Consider the following 15,344-nt stretch of genomic DNA (forward strand, 5'->3'; position numbering starts at 1 on the left):
AAACGCGGGAAAAGGTTTTAGCGTTGCACGGGGGGGGGGGGGGCGAAGCAGAAGCACTGAGGGGGCGAAGCAGAAGCGGCAGGACGGCTTCCCGCGGCGGCGCGCGAGGACGCCCTCCTGCCAGCCATCCCGGCCCGGCTATGCGTCGCGACGAGGCGCGAAGCCGGGAGAAAGCGTGAGGCGGGGCAGCCCGCGTTGTGGCCGCGCCCCCTCGTCGTGGCCATTCGGCTCAGCTCTCCAAGGAGCTCGTTACGGGAGAGGGGCGGCGGCTGTGGCGCTGGGAGGCCGGCCTGTGTTGGGAGGAGGAGGAGAAGAGAGGGAAGATGTCGGTAGCCGGCGGTGGGGGGGCTTTCAGTGTCTCGGTGCTGGCCCCGAACGGGAGGCGAGTGACGGTGCGAGTAGGCCCGAGCACCGTGCTGCTCCAGGTGGGTCTGGCCCAGTAGCAGGGAAGCCATGCGGCTAAACCAATCTGATTGGCCTTGTGGCAGGAGAGGGGTGCAATGGGCGCTTTCTGATTGGATCAGAGGACGCACAGTCGCCTGCGCTTGCACTTGGGCCTTAGGCGGGGAGCAAATAGCTTCGTCTTTGGGGGCGGGGGACGCCCCTCTGGTCGCCGTCGGGGAGCGCACCTTCCCCGCCCCCGGCGGGAGAGGCTGTCATAATGGAGGAAGAGCGGCTTTACATGGTGGGGGAGGCGGGGGGGGGGCAGGGCATGACAGATACGCTTCCTAAAGAAGAAGCATCTCACAGCGCAGTCGTATTTATGTTTACTTTGAACGAAGTTGTCCTGAATTCCTTGGAGCGTTTAGTGGCTGCGTTTAGATTGCTGCTTGAACGGACTTACATTGAGAAAAGTAGTCCTTGTGCGCAGGGGCTAGAGATGGAGGAAGATAGCCTGTTGGCCTCGCCATGACAGGCCGGCTTCAGGTTTCCAGCATCTCCTTTTTGTTTTTTGTTGTATTAGAACGTCACAGCAGGGGTCAGGTGCAAAACGGGCTAAGGGCAGACATTTCTGGTAGAATTAAGGAACTGGGTCTTGGGGGGCGGGGGCACAGCTGAGATAAAAATTTGCTTTCAGTATCTCAGTTCTTTAGTCCTTTCACACAAAATTCTACTTCTGGTTTTCCCTGCAAGCTTTCTTTATTTCAACAACTTCATTGATTAGTAGTAGGAGCCTTTTTGGTGCCCTTCTTAAACCATTGGGAATCAAAGATCCTTACTGCAAATCACACAGTGGTCTTATCAGCACAGCTGGGTGCATCTTTTACCCATCTGTGCCCAAGACACAAGAAGGAAGAAAAGAAGGGTGCAATCCCAATGCACGTATAGTCATGAAAACCCTACAACTGACAGCATTCCTTAGCCAGGTTTTGCGAACTAAGAATGGCTGGAGAATGCTGGGAGGTTTTTTTAAAGCCTTTTCTTTCTAAATTTACATAGGGCTGCAGCCTAAGTGCCTCTTAATGCATACAGATATGAATGAGTTTAAAGTTCTTTTGATTTGCATAATGTATCCCTTTCTATGAGTTAAACTCTCCTATTGTATCATGCTTTGTAATTGGCTCTCATAACTGATCTACAAGACTAGAGCTGCTTATCCTGATGCCTGCAAATTAAGTATTAATGTATTTAATCATTTAGATTAATAATAATCCCCAGTGTAAGTGGTGACCTAAAAAAAGAATGTGGTTTGTTTAGTCTTTGCAGAATTCATTCCTTGATATGGACCCTGCTCCAGGGCTGATACAACTTTGGGGAATGTTTCCACTTTCTAGCCAAAAGGTATCATGTTAACATCCAGAGATAGGTTGACCACATAATAAACCTAATATCACTCTGCTAGATCTCAGACCAATGGTCTATAAAGTTGGGGGGGGGGGGGAACTCCTTCCTAGTCTTTCCCATGTAATTGCCATTGTTAATACAGGTTGGAAGCTCCACTTGGCTTGCAAGTGTGAGTTGAAAGTGGGGGGGGGAGAAGTTTGTTGGGTGGCTAATATAATCTGCATTATGTGTTCTGCAAATGTCCCCTTTCAGAATGAAGGAAAACTCTGCATTCCAAATTAACTTGCTATACATTTTTTCATCAGGTCCTGGAAGAAGTTTGTAGGAAGCAGAATTATAGTCCCCATGACTATGATTTGAAGTGAGTTGTACTGCTTTTTTCATTTGTTTACAGCTTACAACTTCTGCTGTTTCTTTGCCATTAGTTAAATATAGGGAGAACCTTCTGATCTGGAGTCTACAGTGATAGTCCAGTGCTACTTTGCTTTGATGGCTCTATGCCTGAGTTGGGCCTGTCCAGGGCCTGTCCGGGAAGTGAATTCCTGGACAGGAAGCAAGGTTCAGACATTCTAGTTTCCAGAGACAGGTGCCACTGATCTCTGGCTCTGCACTGTGCTTTGGAGGTTTTGCATGTTTCTGAAATGTAGAAATAACTTGGAGATGAGCGAAAGGATGCTTGCCAGAAATGGAAGAATGACTAGTGTTGAATGGTTAGCAGGTCAGAATATTAATATTTAAAATGGTCAAGTAAATGTTGGGGGGATTCATTGCTTCAGTGTAAAGCCTGTGATCTCTATACGCAGCTTTTAATTCTGAATTTTATCAACACTACTTGAAGGAAAAGGTGCGCTCTACAGTGAACTGTGAATCCTTTCCTGGAAGCTCGCTTTTCCTGAACCAGATCATGGGTTCCTCTAGTGCAGCCTTTTTCCTTCTGGATATTTTAGACTAGAATGTCTAGCTTTCCTGATTATTGGGAATAGTCAGCTACATCCATTGGGCAGTTGAAAACATCTGGAGAATACCAGGTTGGAGAAAGCTGATCTAGTCCATTATTCTTCCCACTGTGTCTAACAGCAGCTTTTTGAGAGCTCAGGAAGATGTCTTTTGCAGCTCTGTTACCAGGGATCTTTAACTTGGGACTGAACCTGTGATATTTGCCCATGCAAAACTTCCCTTCTAATATTTTGATTCCTAAAATAACAGCTTGGCATTCTGCAGTCATTACTGATAAAATCTCTTTGTGCTTGGAATAAGTCTTTGAAAAATGGTCTGTTATAGCCTTCATGTAAAAGGTCACTTTTGAGCTTGTTTGTATTGCAGGTTTCAGAGGACTGTGCTGGATCTTTCTCTACAATGGAGGTTTGCCAATCTACCCAACAATGCCAAACTGGAAATGATGCCAGTCTCTCATAATAGAGCAGGAACTGAAACCACAGTATGTTACTATTTCTTTAAGATACGAATAGCTTATATTCAGGTTGAAGTCAGGTTCTTGTTAGACATCATCATATGTTCTTCTTGTGGATAAGGTATATTTTTAAAAATTGCACTGTTAAGCTTTTACAGCTCTTGAAAGGCAGCATTAAGAAATCCTTTAATTTCTTCTGGATTCAAGCTGCACTAGAATTCCCTCTCCTTTTCAATCTCTCCCTTTTTCCTTCTAGACAAGCATGTATAATGTGCAGTGGAACAGAGGGGATAACAAAACAGAAAGACAAAGAAAAGGGGATAGTATGGCAGTGAGAGAACTTCAGTCCTTTAAGAGCACAGTCCTGTGGAGATTCCTGTGACCCTCCAAACTTAGAGGATGACGTGCATTCTGTGCTGGGCAAGAGAAACATGAAGGCAAAACTTGCCCCTGTACTCCTGTTGCCCTGCAAAACCCCTGGACAACTGATTTTTGCTGTCTAATTGCCATGTTTTGGAGCAGGAGAGGAGGCTGAGGTGCTACCAGGGTTCCTCAAGATGTCCCTGCCAATGATTCTGGTCTTTTTCCCTTCCTGCTTCTCCGAGTACTTTCTCTGATGTGGTGCTTTCCCTGACACTTGTGAGTGTGGGGGAGGGAAAGGCAATCCATAGGCAGAATACCAGCTCCAAGATTGGTGCTGCAACTCTGAAAATGCTGTCTAGAGGTCATAGGACTGTTTTGTAAGGTAACATTCGCACATGGTTCAAGATATTTTCTCTAGGACATTATCATCTTCAAAAGTTTGTATCTATGTTATGTTATCATCTCATGTAGGGTTAGTTCAAATACGCCTTCTTACCATCTGTTTGGATGTGGGAGAATTTTAGACATCCATGCATCAATTCTAGGCGCTTTGCTATGAACATTACATGAAGGAGAAGCCAATTATGGCACTCGGGCATTGACCAAGTTGCTGGAAAGTATCCTAAATCAGCTGGTAAAGTGAACCACATAATTTACTCTATGACTGATTCCCTGCCAGAAGGATATTAACAGAGGGTAGCTCTGTAACATATGAAATCATGTGACTTGGAGGTTTTGTGTTTCACAGAGAGAGGGGTAATCCTGCCTTCCTGCTATTATCTAGGAAGTGCAGCTGATCTCAGTCAGTTATTTAATGCTTATGTAAATATTGTTCTCTCTCTCGCACTCTCTCTCTGTATGTGCATTTGCATCCAATAGTGATGAGTAATCATTTGTAGAGAAGTGTGTCTTAAATCAAATTTGTCTGTGGCTATTCCACCATCAAATGGCCCTTCTTATGGTCCAGTTATATTTTCTGATTTTTTTCAGCAAAATAAATAGTGGGTGGAAGCCAGAGTTAAGAATAACTAACTGGGCTAGTAGGAGCTGATTCCCTGGCTACTCAGCCCCTTAGAAATCCTCCACTGGATGTTGAGGACTCTGCTGAGTTGGGTAGGCTTTGGTGTGGAGAGCTGAAGGGGAAATCTTGCTTGTGGACAGAGCCTCTAACTTATTTTCAGAGATGCTTATGCTTGTCTAAGTGGGGACTATGTCTAACTCTGCACAGAAGATTACTGATAAACTGGAATGTAGTCAGAGGAAGCCAAAAAAGGTGATGAAGGGGCCTGGAGAAAGGAAAGGAGTCCTGTGTTGATGGAGTTGGGTATATTCAACCTGAAGAACATATGATTAAGAGGTGATACAATAGACATCTTCCCATATTTGAAGGACTGTCATATAGATGATGAAATACATTTGTTTTCAGTGTCTGCAATGGATTCAAATTACAGCACAGAGATTGTAAACCTAACATTACAAAGAAGTTCCAGACAGTATAAAGTTGTTCAAGACTGCTGCCTCAGAAGATGATGTTCTCTTCCTTGTTATAGAGGCTTTAAAACAAAGGTTGGATGACCTTCCAGCATTATAATCCATTTTGGTGTGCATTAAAAAAAATGCAGCCAGGGATTGTCTCCCAGAAAGGCAATCAATAAAAGCACCATTAAATAGGATTAGTTTACTTTTTAAAGAATTGACTGAATAGGAGTAGATATGGAAAATGTCTTAGATGAAATAGGTATTTAAATACAAACTGTTTGACTATAGTAGGAAAATGACCTTAAGGGTGCACTCTTACTTGTATTTAGACAGGGGAAAAAATTATAATTCCTAGCATGCTACAGCCTGCCATGCTGGGAATAAAGGACTTTTTCCTGCTTAAATATGCATAGGATAGTGCCCTAAGGCATTGAACCCACACTTAAATGTATAAGTAAGGTATTTGCAAGGAAACCAGTTAAAATGGACATATTTAAAATTCATATGTTGTATAAATTGAGATATAATCAAATGTCTTTTTTGACTGACATAAATTAATACTATAGGTGACAACTATAAATAATGAAATAATCCTTTAGCAGTTTTTCTCTCCTACTAATTAATAAACCTTGAACAAAAATTAGCTTTGTAATTTTAATCTATTGCACTATTGAAATTGGTCACTGCCCAATTAAGAAGGGAGGAATGATTATAATATATGACTTACCTTGATTTCAGCAAAGTACTTCTCATTTGAGTTAATAATAGGATAAGCAATGCTAAAGGTACAGTCTTAATGGTAGGAATTGTAGGATGTTTTTCTAACTAAACATGAATTAGGATTGAGCCTTCATTCAGTGAATTGCAAACTGTGAAAAGAGAGAGCTTCTTGAACCATAGCTGATTCCTCTAGGTCATGTAAGGACAAATAACAGGTTGGGGAGATGGGAAAGGAGCACTGCGCCCTCAGTTCTGTATGCTGAGTCCTAGCTTCTTGTTACATGGTTAATACAGATTATTATAAACCTTGAAGATTGTTGTTTACAACTCTGGCAGAGCTCATCATCTTGACTATAATGCTTTGATGGGATACCTTCCAGTGTGAAAACAACAAAGAACTCAGTGGCACTTTAAATACTAAGAGTTTATTATGGTATATGTGATTATATGTGGATTAGAGTCAAATTCATTAGATCCATGAATGTTGCCCTAAGTAATGTTTGGAATTGTAAATGGTGAGTTCAGAGGGAAATGTGACACATTAAAGTTTAAATATATGTAAAATAAGCACTGTGCCATTTTACAAAGCAGTGTTGATGAGAACATAAACATCCTGGGGTTGGTAAGCTAATTAACACCTGTAGTGGGATGAAAGCCATTTCAGCCAGAGGTGCTAGAATTTAACTTCTCAGTAAGTTGTAATTGAGAGGTTTCCCTCGCTCTGAGGTCTTCCTGGGCAGACTGTTTTTTGCTTCTGAAGTGGCAAATCTGACAAGTCTGTAATGACCTGGTTTGGAGGACTGGACTGTCATGTTGAGTGTTTCCTTATTTAGCAGCAAGGGCTGTTGTAGACTTTGTAAACTGCCCAGAGAGCCATTTTGGCTAATGGGTGGTATAAAAAATAAATGTTGTGCTGGGTACCCTCAGGTGACCTTGCTTGCTGTGTCAGGTGAACCAAGTCTCATGGATTACTTGAGAGGGTAAATAACCCTCAGATAACCCTAAAACAAACTGTAGAGTATTTGAAGATTGTTTATCCCCGCAAATAACCCTCAGCACCAGGTTCACACAATACTGCAAGCTATAAGTGTAGTTAAAATATTGGCTGGCACATACTGCTAAATCTCAGCAGGAAATTAACCCATGGTGGCTTAGCTTCATGTGAGAACAACTCCAGCAAATTAGTAAACTAGCTTTGAGTATGTATCTTTCATAACTGGTTTTATCTTAAGGGGGAAAATTAGTGCATATTGTCAAATGTTATATCATCTTGCAATAAGGAAATGTATTTCTGTGAGTAAAGTAAGACGCAGCTACAATTTAGTTGTGTTTTGGGTATTGTGATTGGCACTTCTGTTTGGTATGAGGCAGATACTATAGTGTTGTATACTTTTTAAAGAGTGTATCTAAGTCTGTTGGGTTTTTTAAAAAGTGGAACATTGTAAATTTCATTGTACTACTTTAACTTGAAAATGAAACCCCTCAAAGGAAGAGAATGACCTGGCAGTATGTGGTATTTTGTTTTGTTTGCAGCAAGCACTAGAATAAGAAAGTTTTCTAAACAGCCACATAATTTCTTGGCTTTGGTTATGCTAGGATGTCTTCTTCTTAGGCTATGATCCTGGGTCTATGTGTATATAGGTTAGTCCCCCAACATATATATTATGTTTATATGTTAGTCCCTCAAATTGGTGAACAATGCTTGTGTAACTTTGCATAAGATTATAGCCTAGATGTACAGACTATGCTTACATAATGAGGTCATGGAAGACATATAACTTTGGCGAGAGACAGAGTGTAAGACAGTACATATTGAGATCTGTAGAGAATAATGTCTTTCTTGAATTTGTGTGCACAGTTTGTCCCTAAACATGTCTCTTTTTTGTTACGCAAGGAAGTGGAAGCGGACTCTTTTGCAGTCATAGGATGCACACTGTTATAGAAAATGAGCACAGCAATTCAGCCATTAAGCACCCTTGTACTCACACATGTTTGTAAACTTAGAAACTAATTGGCATGGGCTTTCTGTTTTATGGATAAAAAGATTAATATTTAGATGCAGCTTGGAATGCCTGTGAAGTTTAATTGCCTGAATATGACTTTCGTGACATGCCTGGCTTTGAACTGGTGCCTAAAAAACTGATGCAATTGGCAGGGTGGATTTCTGGGCAAGAGTCTTGTACCCTGGTGATGTCAGCTGTCGGCACTCTTGTGCAGCCAAGGGTAATCTGAAGGTTGGTCTTGGGCGATGAGGAATTAGGGAAGCCGTGTCTGTAAGGGGTGGCTACTTTAGCCCCTGTGACTAGGGGCTGATGAGGTGCTTTGCTTCCCGTGGGTATGCTCCTGACTCCACACGGGTCACATCTTTTGACCGCATTCCAAGAGTGACAGTAAGCATATCCTGCCAATGAAAGCACTGCTGTATGTGAGATTTTGTGGTGTCTAGGGTTGACTTTAAGAAGTCTTATTAAAAAGTTGGAAAGATTTTGTTGTGTCTGTCTCTTTCTCCAGACTCTTGGATTAGTTCCTTGATGAGGGCTATGTGTGGAATGAGCTAGATGGGGATAATGGTGATGGTTCACAGCTCTTGCTGTGTAGCCAACTCTGGAGATTTCATTGGTGTTTTCTAAAAGAAATTGCTTTTTAAAAGCATGAAAATGTAGCCCTCTAGTGACTTGGAATCAAAAGCCAGGAAGCAAATAAAAAGAATACCAGTTCGACATGTGCAGACCAGGAATTGCTTGTTTGTTATTTCTGAGTGTTTGTAGGAGCCATCTGACCACCCATGCAGGTTCTATTGACTTAGTCTTTCTTGTTGGAGTTGGTAATGAGATCGTCTTGAGACCCAGCTTGTGCAGGAAGGGGGTGCGGGGAGTGATATTGTTCTCCACAATGGGAAATGACCTTTCTGAAATAGCTGCAAAGACACCAGTGTATCTAATGTACTGTTATGCTAGAAAACAAAAAGTGCCCAGGTCCATTTGCAATCACTCACACAAGTACTCCATTTTTATTGAGAGAAACATGATTTCACATCTCCTAGGTATCCTCTCATCCTTCACAGTGCCTCAGCAGCATCTTGGTATACATCTGAGCTGAGGGCAATAAGTGAACCCAGGTGAAGGAAAACTGTTTGATTAGTAGCAGCACAAGTTTAGAGTGTATTGTGTAGCAGTGAAAGTGGCAAAGAAGGATTTCTTTTGACTTTCCTGCATAATTTCAGTCTCATCCAGTAGAGCTTTTCTGGCTGATGAAGGACATTCTGCAAACTGGCCTAGAAAAAGAATTGATTGTGCCCTTGGTAGTATCAGCACCTTCATGGGGACTGAAATTTACCAGGGTGGTTTATTACACCTGACATGCATCCTGGGGAGATTTGGATACTTACCTTTACTGGCACAACTTGTCACATGGTATAACACAGCAACAAGCCACCTAGCTGAGTTTGCACAACATGGTGAGCCAGAACCATGGGCTCTTTTAGGCTTTCTGGTGTATGTTTCCCTCTGCTGTGAGCAGGTCACTTCCCTCTTTCAGTGGACTCAAGCAAAAACTTAGAAGCACAGTTGTTTTAATAAAATTCAACAGGTATTGGAAATAGAAATGAAAGTAGCATTCTCCTTGAAATATGGTAGAAGCATCCACCCATGTAAGGAGATGACTTCAAACTGAAACTTTCCCTCCCTTTCAAAAAAGCCTCTTAGTCCAGACTAAGGGTGGCTCCTGCTGCTTGAGGGCTAAACAATAGGAATGCTGGAATCTGTTGCATTACAAGAGATGCGCATTATTCTTCCAGTATTTTAGTATCAGTCTTTTCCTTGTTAAAAGGATGCAGAGAATCTGCCTGTGCTGACCCTGTGTTAACTTGCAGGAATGTTGATAATGTAAGATGAGAGTACATTGAGGAACAGGGTATTAACATAGAGAATATAAAAGTTCAAAACACATGCTTTAGAGAGGAGGTTAAGAAGAGTTAAGGTATGAGATTTGTTGAGAAAGTTGTGGTAGTACAATCACTACTGAAACCACCTGAGCTTGGTATTGGAGGAGTCCCAGTATTAGCTTCATGCAAGACATTTAGAATTCACGAAGGAATAAGGGTGCATTAAAAAGAACAAGATTTGTGGTAGCTCATTTATGAGAAGGTAACTCCATTGAAAGCGTTCCCAGTTAAGTAATCAAGCTCTTGCTGGCTTTCTAGCTGGCTACTGTGAAATAATTAGTGGAGTAACTTGATTCTTTTGCTGATTTTCCCTGATGTGCTAGTTTCCTACATGAGGGAACAATTCAGAAATACAGTCCCTCATTTGCAGTTTGAAATAGCATAGTTCATGATGGACTCTGCACTCAATTCTGTTCAACATGTAGCTGTACTCTTAAGAACAGTGATGTTTATAACTTTATTGGGTCAATAATGCAACTAAAACTTGATCCACATTGTCAGTTGTTTGTTTTTGGGTCACTGTTTGTAAGCGCTAAATGATACAGATGTCTGTTGGTCTGAAACATTAGTCAAAACCTGGGATAGAGGGCCAGGATTCTGTTTGCCAGATGTGATCTTGGATGGCTGACTTGCCAGATGTGACCTTGAACAATGTTTGGTGTACTGCTTTACCAGTAGTTATTTGAGACATTTTTCTGTGCTAATTCAGTGGGTTTTATCTCTTAGGTACGAATTGCACTGCAGCTGGATGATGGTTCTAGGATCCAAGACACATTTCATTCTAGCCAGACCTTGTGGGATATTCTTCATCATTTTGCACAGACCAGGTCAGTAGAACGAGAAAACACTGAGAGATTTCTAAAAGCCATCAAACATCTATCATTAGAAAGCCATTGAATGAATAAATACTGTCTTGCTGCTTCAATAATACCTCTCCATGATTACTTTAATGCTTATCCTGCCCTTGTCTAGCTCTGTAAAGCTGTGTTCACTGGACAGGTCTGTAATAGTGCCTGCTGCTTTGGCAGCACCAGGCTACAGTGCAAGTGCAACTACTTTATGGTATGTCCTTAGAACAGGATTCATTCGGGATCAAATTGTTAGTTCCCCTAAAAGAAGCTGGATGTCATCACCGCCTTAGATGGCAACTAAAGGGAAGCCTTGCTTGGATTGTTCTTCTGCAATCTGTATCTGGAAAGAATGGTGCTGGTAGGAGGTTTCTTCAATTGCACCATCCAAGGCTTTTTTTTCTTTTTGCCTTTGTTACTGTTTCTTTTAAGTAGTAGCAAAAAGAAGGGAACCTGTACCAGCTGTACTGTACAAATACATGTGTGCGCAACTGCATGTTACAATTCACTGGCGATGAAGCTCCAAGCTTTTGCAGGGAAGCAAAGGACAGAGGGGAGAACCTCTCCTCGCCTCCCGTTTCTCCACTGTAAATAACTCCTCCCCAGCTGCTCCCCTCACAAGAATTAAAATGTGAGTTTACCCAAACACATTTTAGACCTCATTGGAGGGCAAGGCCTGCTGACCCTCTCTGCTTCTGGTAGCAACCTTCTGAAGTAGCTTTTTAGCCCAAAGGAGGTCTGTCAGGCCAGAGCTGCAGGCTTTTATATATCAAATGTAGTTTGGCACATAAACTCCAGGGGGCTTTTTTGCAATCTGTTTATTGTGCAGCTAATTTTCTCCTCAAGAGTTATACATAATTTGTGTGTCTGTAAGGCTCCCTCACCATTATACTTTTGTGGCTCAGATGATTTGTATAGTCACTCTTTAGACACAATCTTTTTGTCATACAGTGCATTTTTCTTCATCAGAATGTTCATTCAATGCTCTTTTGGTTGCTTAATGAAAATTGGTTGCACAGGTGTCAAACAATTTTGTGTGGTATGGCTGGCAAGAACAACAAAACGCTTCTTTCCCTTTCCTCACCCCCGGTCTTATTTCTCATTCTTGGGTGGCTGTGTGCTCCTTCTCCCCTGCGTTAAAGCACGTGTTCAGTCCAATTTATTTTTTTTATGGGAGGTTATATTTAGTACCATCTCCTAGGTGCAGATGGGATCAGAAGGGGATACACAGGAGGCTACAGTTTGGTTGGGCATGCTTTGACTGTGCACAAACTGAGCTTGCAGTTCACTGTGTTGGTCAAATGGCCTTTTCACCAAAGCAGCATCTTGGTGTGATGTTGTTTTGAAAGAGCAGAGCATTCTTGCTGCTGTCTTTTTCTAACCCAGCAGCTGCCTATGCTTTCTATGTAATGTCTGTGGATTAGGAAGCTTCTGTGATGGTATGCCTCCCTCTTGCTGCAGCCCACATTGAGTGCTTCCTTCTGTCTGAAGTGGATTCAAGAACAATAGCCCCTCTTTTCAAAACAAATGTCAAACTAATAATCTGTACTCCAAATACAATTTTGTTACTTAACTTATTTTTTGTGGCTTGGAAAGCTGAGCTTCATAAATCGTTGCCGATTGCTACATACCTCTTAGAGAGTCTTTAACTTGCATCACCACTACCACCACATACACTGGCTAGGAGACTTGCTTGACACTTGGGAAGGGGGCCGTTAACCTAGTACAAATTCTGCTGTGCCCTCATCTTGAATGTTTGCTCTGGGTTTTCTCTGCAATCAAATGGGCCTTCTTGGCTCATGTTCTATTTGAAGGTCCTTTTTTCCATTGTCCATGTGGAGGGTGGTAGGATTGTGTAACTGGTAGTTCTTTCAGGCTTGGAAACCATTCCAACAATCATCTGAAGGAGTCACTGACCTACTGTCATACCAGGACTTTCAAATTTGAGATGATAGAACTACCAGGAAAGGGATGGGTGGGCCAGCTTGAACTCTTGCATGAATAACCACAAGCAGATGAGTGCTGTTTCTTTGCCAACCTGTGGATTTGTAATTTCTGTATCTTTCCCACTGCACTGACGCATTGCAGACACTAATCTCACAAGTATGTTTATGTCGGACTGCATCATTGCGGGGCTGCCGCAGAAAACTCTTCTTAATACCAGACATTTACAAAAGATGGACCTGTTAAATATTCAGAATGCCCACAGATCTCTATAGAGTCCCAGCTAGAGATTGTTTCCTTCATGGACTTCTGCAGGACTTCTGCCTTACCTTGCTGATTTGTGTACCGTTTTCTGATTCAAATGATTCTACCAGTGAACTGTGCACCAAACAGATTCAGTTCTTTTACTGAGAATAGCTTTAATGCTGTACTAAATTCTTCTTTCAGTCATATAAACTGAACACTTGGGGACTTTAATATGTCCAGCCTTTTTCCTCTTCTTCCTTCACCTCTCATTATTTGATTAACATTGAGCCTAAAGGGGCGTTCATTTCATTTTCGCTCTACCTTTCTGCCAAGGAATGGTGCTCGAAGTGGTTAATCTAGATTAATAACAAAAGCTTAATTTTGTTATTAACATAACTAAGAACCATATTTGTTCTGGAGAACTAAACACACACACAGACACATGCAAACGCGCACACACGCACGGATCCTGCTGTGTTACACCAGAGGTCATTCTAGTCCAGCATCTTGTTTCTACAGCTGACCAACTTGATGAATATAAGCTTTCAGGTGAGGCTTTTGTTCTGCCATTGCCTCGCCACATTCTTTACACCGGGTCCGGATGTTGTCATTGTGCTCTGCTCCAAACCCTCCTTTTCTTTTCCCACTGCTTCTTCCATTGCTTTTACTTACCACAGAAAAATCTGTTCAGAAAAAAGATGAAATTGCTGCACGGTGCCTTCTACTTAGTGCTGCTACTTCTGCTTAGTCCTTCCATCTAGAAGCACCCAAGCAGGACATGAATGCAGTAGCCCTTACACTTTTCACTTGACTGGCAGGCAGAGGCAGACAGTACTGGATTCTGGAGGCAGAATGTAGCCACTGTGTCTGTAACCATTGGCTATAGCCATCCTCTATGAATTTGTCCAAGTCCCTTTTAAAGCCATTCAGGTTGGCAGCCATCACTTTGTCTTGCAGTACCAAATACTGTAATTTCACAATGCACTAGATAAAGGCGTACTTCCTTTTACCTGTTTTAAATCTTAGATTCTGTTGTTATGAGCAAGAAGACAATCTTCCTCTCTTCCAAACCATGCATACATTTATCTCTTTCTGTAATGTGCTCCCTCCCTCCCTTCATTTGACCTCCCTTCTAAGGTAAACAGTAATAAACATTAAAATATTTCCTCATCTGAGTTGTTCCAGCCCCTTGATCATTTTGGGTGCTCTTTTGTGTGCCTTCTCCAGTTCTCTAGATTTGTATAAGGTCATTGTGATTTTGGCAGCTTTGCTTTCAGATGTTTTCTAGTGATCCCAGTCCTCAACATGAAACTTGTCCCTATCACAGCTGCTATACATTGACTATATAAGCCATCCTGACAACCTGTAGCTTGTTGGAGGGGTAGTTGTACCCAGGATAGGTGGTGGTTGTTCTGGCCATACCTGGACAGTAAAGGCCATCATGGGTACCAGGAACTGGGCAGTGGCTTGCTTAGCAAGAGCAGTGTATTCCCTTGCTACTCTTGCTGAACTCGCACAGGCACCTACTAGCATCAGCTCCCCCACAAATGCTCAGGCAGCATTTCTGGGTGAATGACACTGTTTGAATGTCTTCCTTCATGAATACAAGCCATGTATGGCTTGTTGCAGCTTTACTTCCCCCACGTTGTTATATACCCCCCTCCACAGCTGGCAAGACAGCTGGTTTTCACCTTCCCTATTTTGCCAGTCAGAGCACACAAACAGCACTTTGGATGTGCTGGCAGCAGCTGACAGGTTTTTGTTTAAGTTTGCATGTATTAGCAAAAACGTAAATTAGCTTCACTTGTCAGCTGTGAGAATTTTGAAACCTTTGCTAAGGAAATGTACTGGGATATGCTTGCTAAAATAGAGATCACAAAGGCCAGACTTTGTGAATTTGGGGGAAAAGTGAGTAGAGGAAGAAAAAGCCACCATGAGCCAGAGTCAGCAATCTGGACAGGGAGGGGCAAGCTAGTTGCCCTTGCTGCAGTGGCCCCTGAGATGCAGGCAGGCCCCCAGTTACTAATGCCTGAGTTACAAAAAACCCATACTTATAAATTGCCATAAAGCCTAGTAAATTAAAAAAATGCAGGGAACTGTCATCACCGTAGCGAAAGAGGCGGCAAAAGGAGAGAGGGGGAGGCCTTTGAGACAAATCTCTCTGGCATTTCCTTGCTCCAAAGAGGAAGTACTGGGGAGTTGGGTGGGGGGCTACAGATAGCAGTTTCCCCACTTTCAGAGGAGTCCCGTGTCCCTAACCCCATGAATGTGGAGGGCTGACTATACATGATCTGATTTACATACATATTCGACTTTTGATTTTCTCAGGAATGGAACTTGTTTGCAGCCTGGGGACTGCCTGTAGTTGTAGAAAGGCTGATGGGGAGGGAACGGCCAAACATCCCATGGTGAACCTAATTGTATCTCTGGTGCACCATGGGTTGTTTTCACAGCAATCATCCCACTGTGCATTATTTCCAAGGTGGGTTAGCTTGCCATGCAAATACATCTCTTGGGTAGATGTTTTTTTGTTGAACTTTCCTCCACAGACCCAAGGCCTTTTCCTGGTCAGTCAGAGTTGCACTAGTCCCCATTTATGTATGTG

At 42.5% G+C, this 15,344-nt stretch overlaps 1 protein-coding gene across 1 annotated transcript in view; it reads left to right on the forward strand.

The window, feature by feature from the left end:
- The first annotated feature begins 230 nt into the window (after positions 1-230).
- Positions 231-15,344, forward strand: part of ASPSCR1 (ASPSCR1 tether for SLC2A4, UBX domain containing) — a 74,444-nt gene continuing 59,330 nt past the window's right edge. The window contains exons 1-4 of the mRNA XM_044419923.1: positions 231-425; positions 2,091-2,146; positions 3,109-3,223; positions 10,428-10,528. Coding sequence (XP_044275858.1) covers positions 324-425; positions 2,091-2,146; positions 3,109-3,223; positions 10,428-10,528 — 374 coding nt within the window. The 5' untranslated portion in view covers positions 231-323. The remainder of the gene's footprint in view (positions 426-2,090; positions 2,147-3,108; positions 3,224-10,427; positions 10,529-15,344) is intronic.

The sequence above is a fragment of the Varanus komodoensis genome, unplaced genomic scaffold (assembly GCF_004798865.1).
Source record: "Varanus komodoensis strain SLA01 unplaced genomic scaffold, ASM479886v1 scaffold11, whole genome shotgun sequence".
NCBI classification, from domain to species: Eukaryota; Metazoa; Chordata; class Lepidosauria; order Squamata; family Varanidae; genus Varanus; species Varanus komodoensis.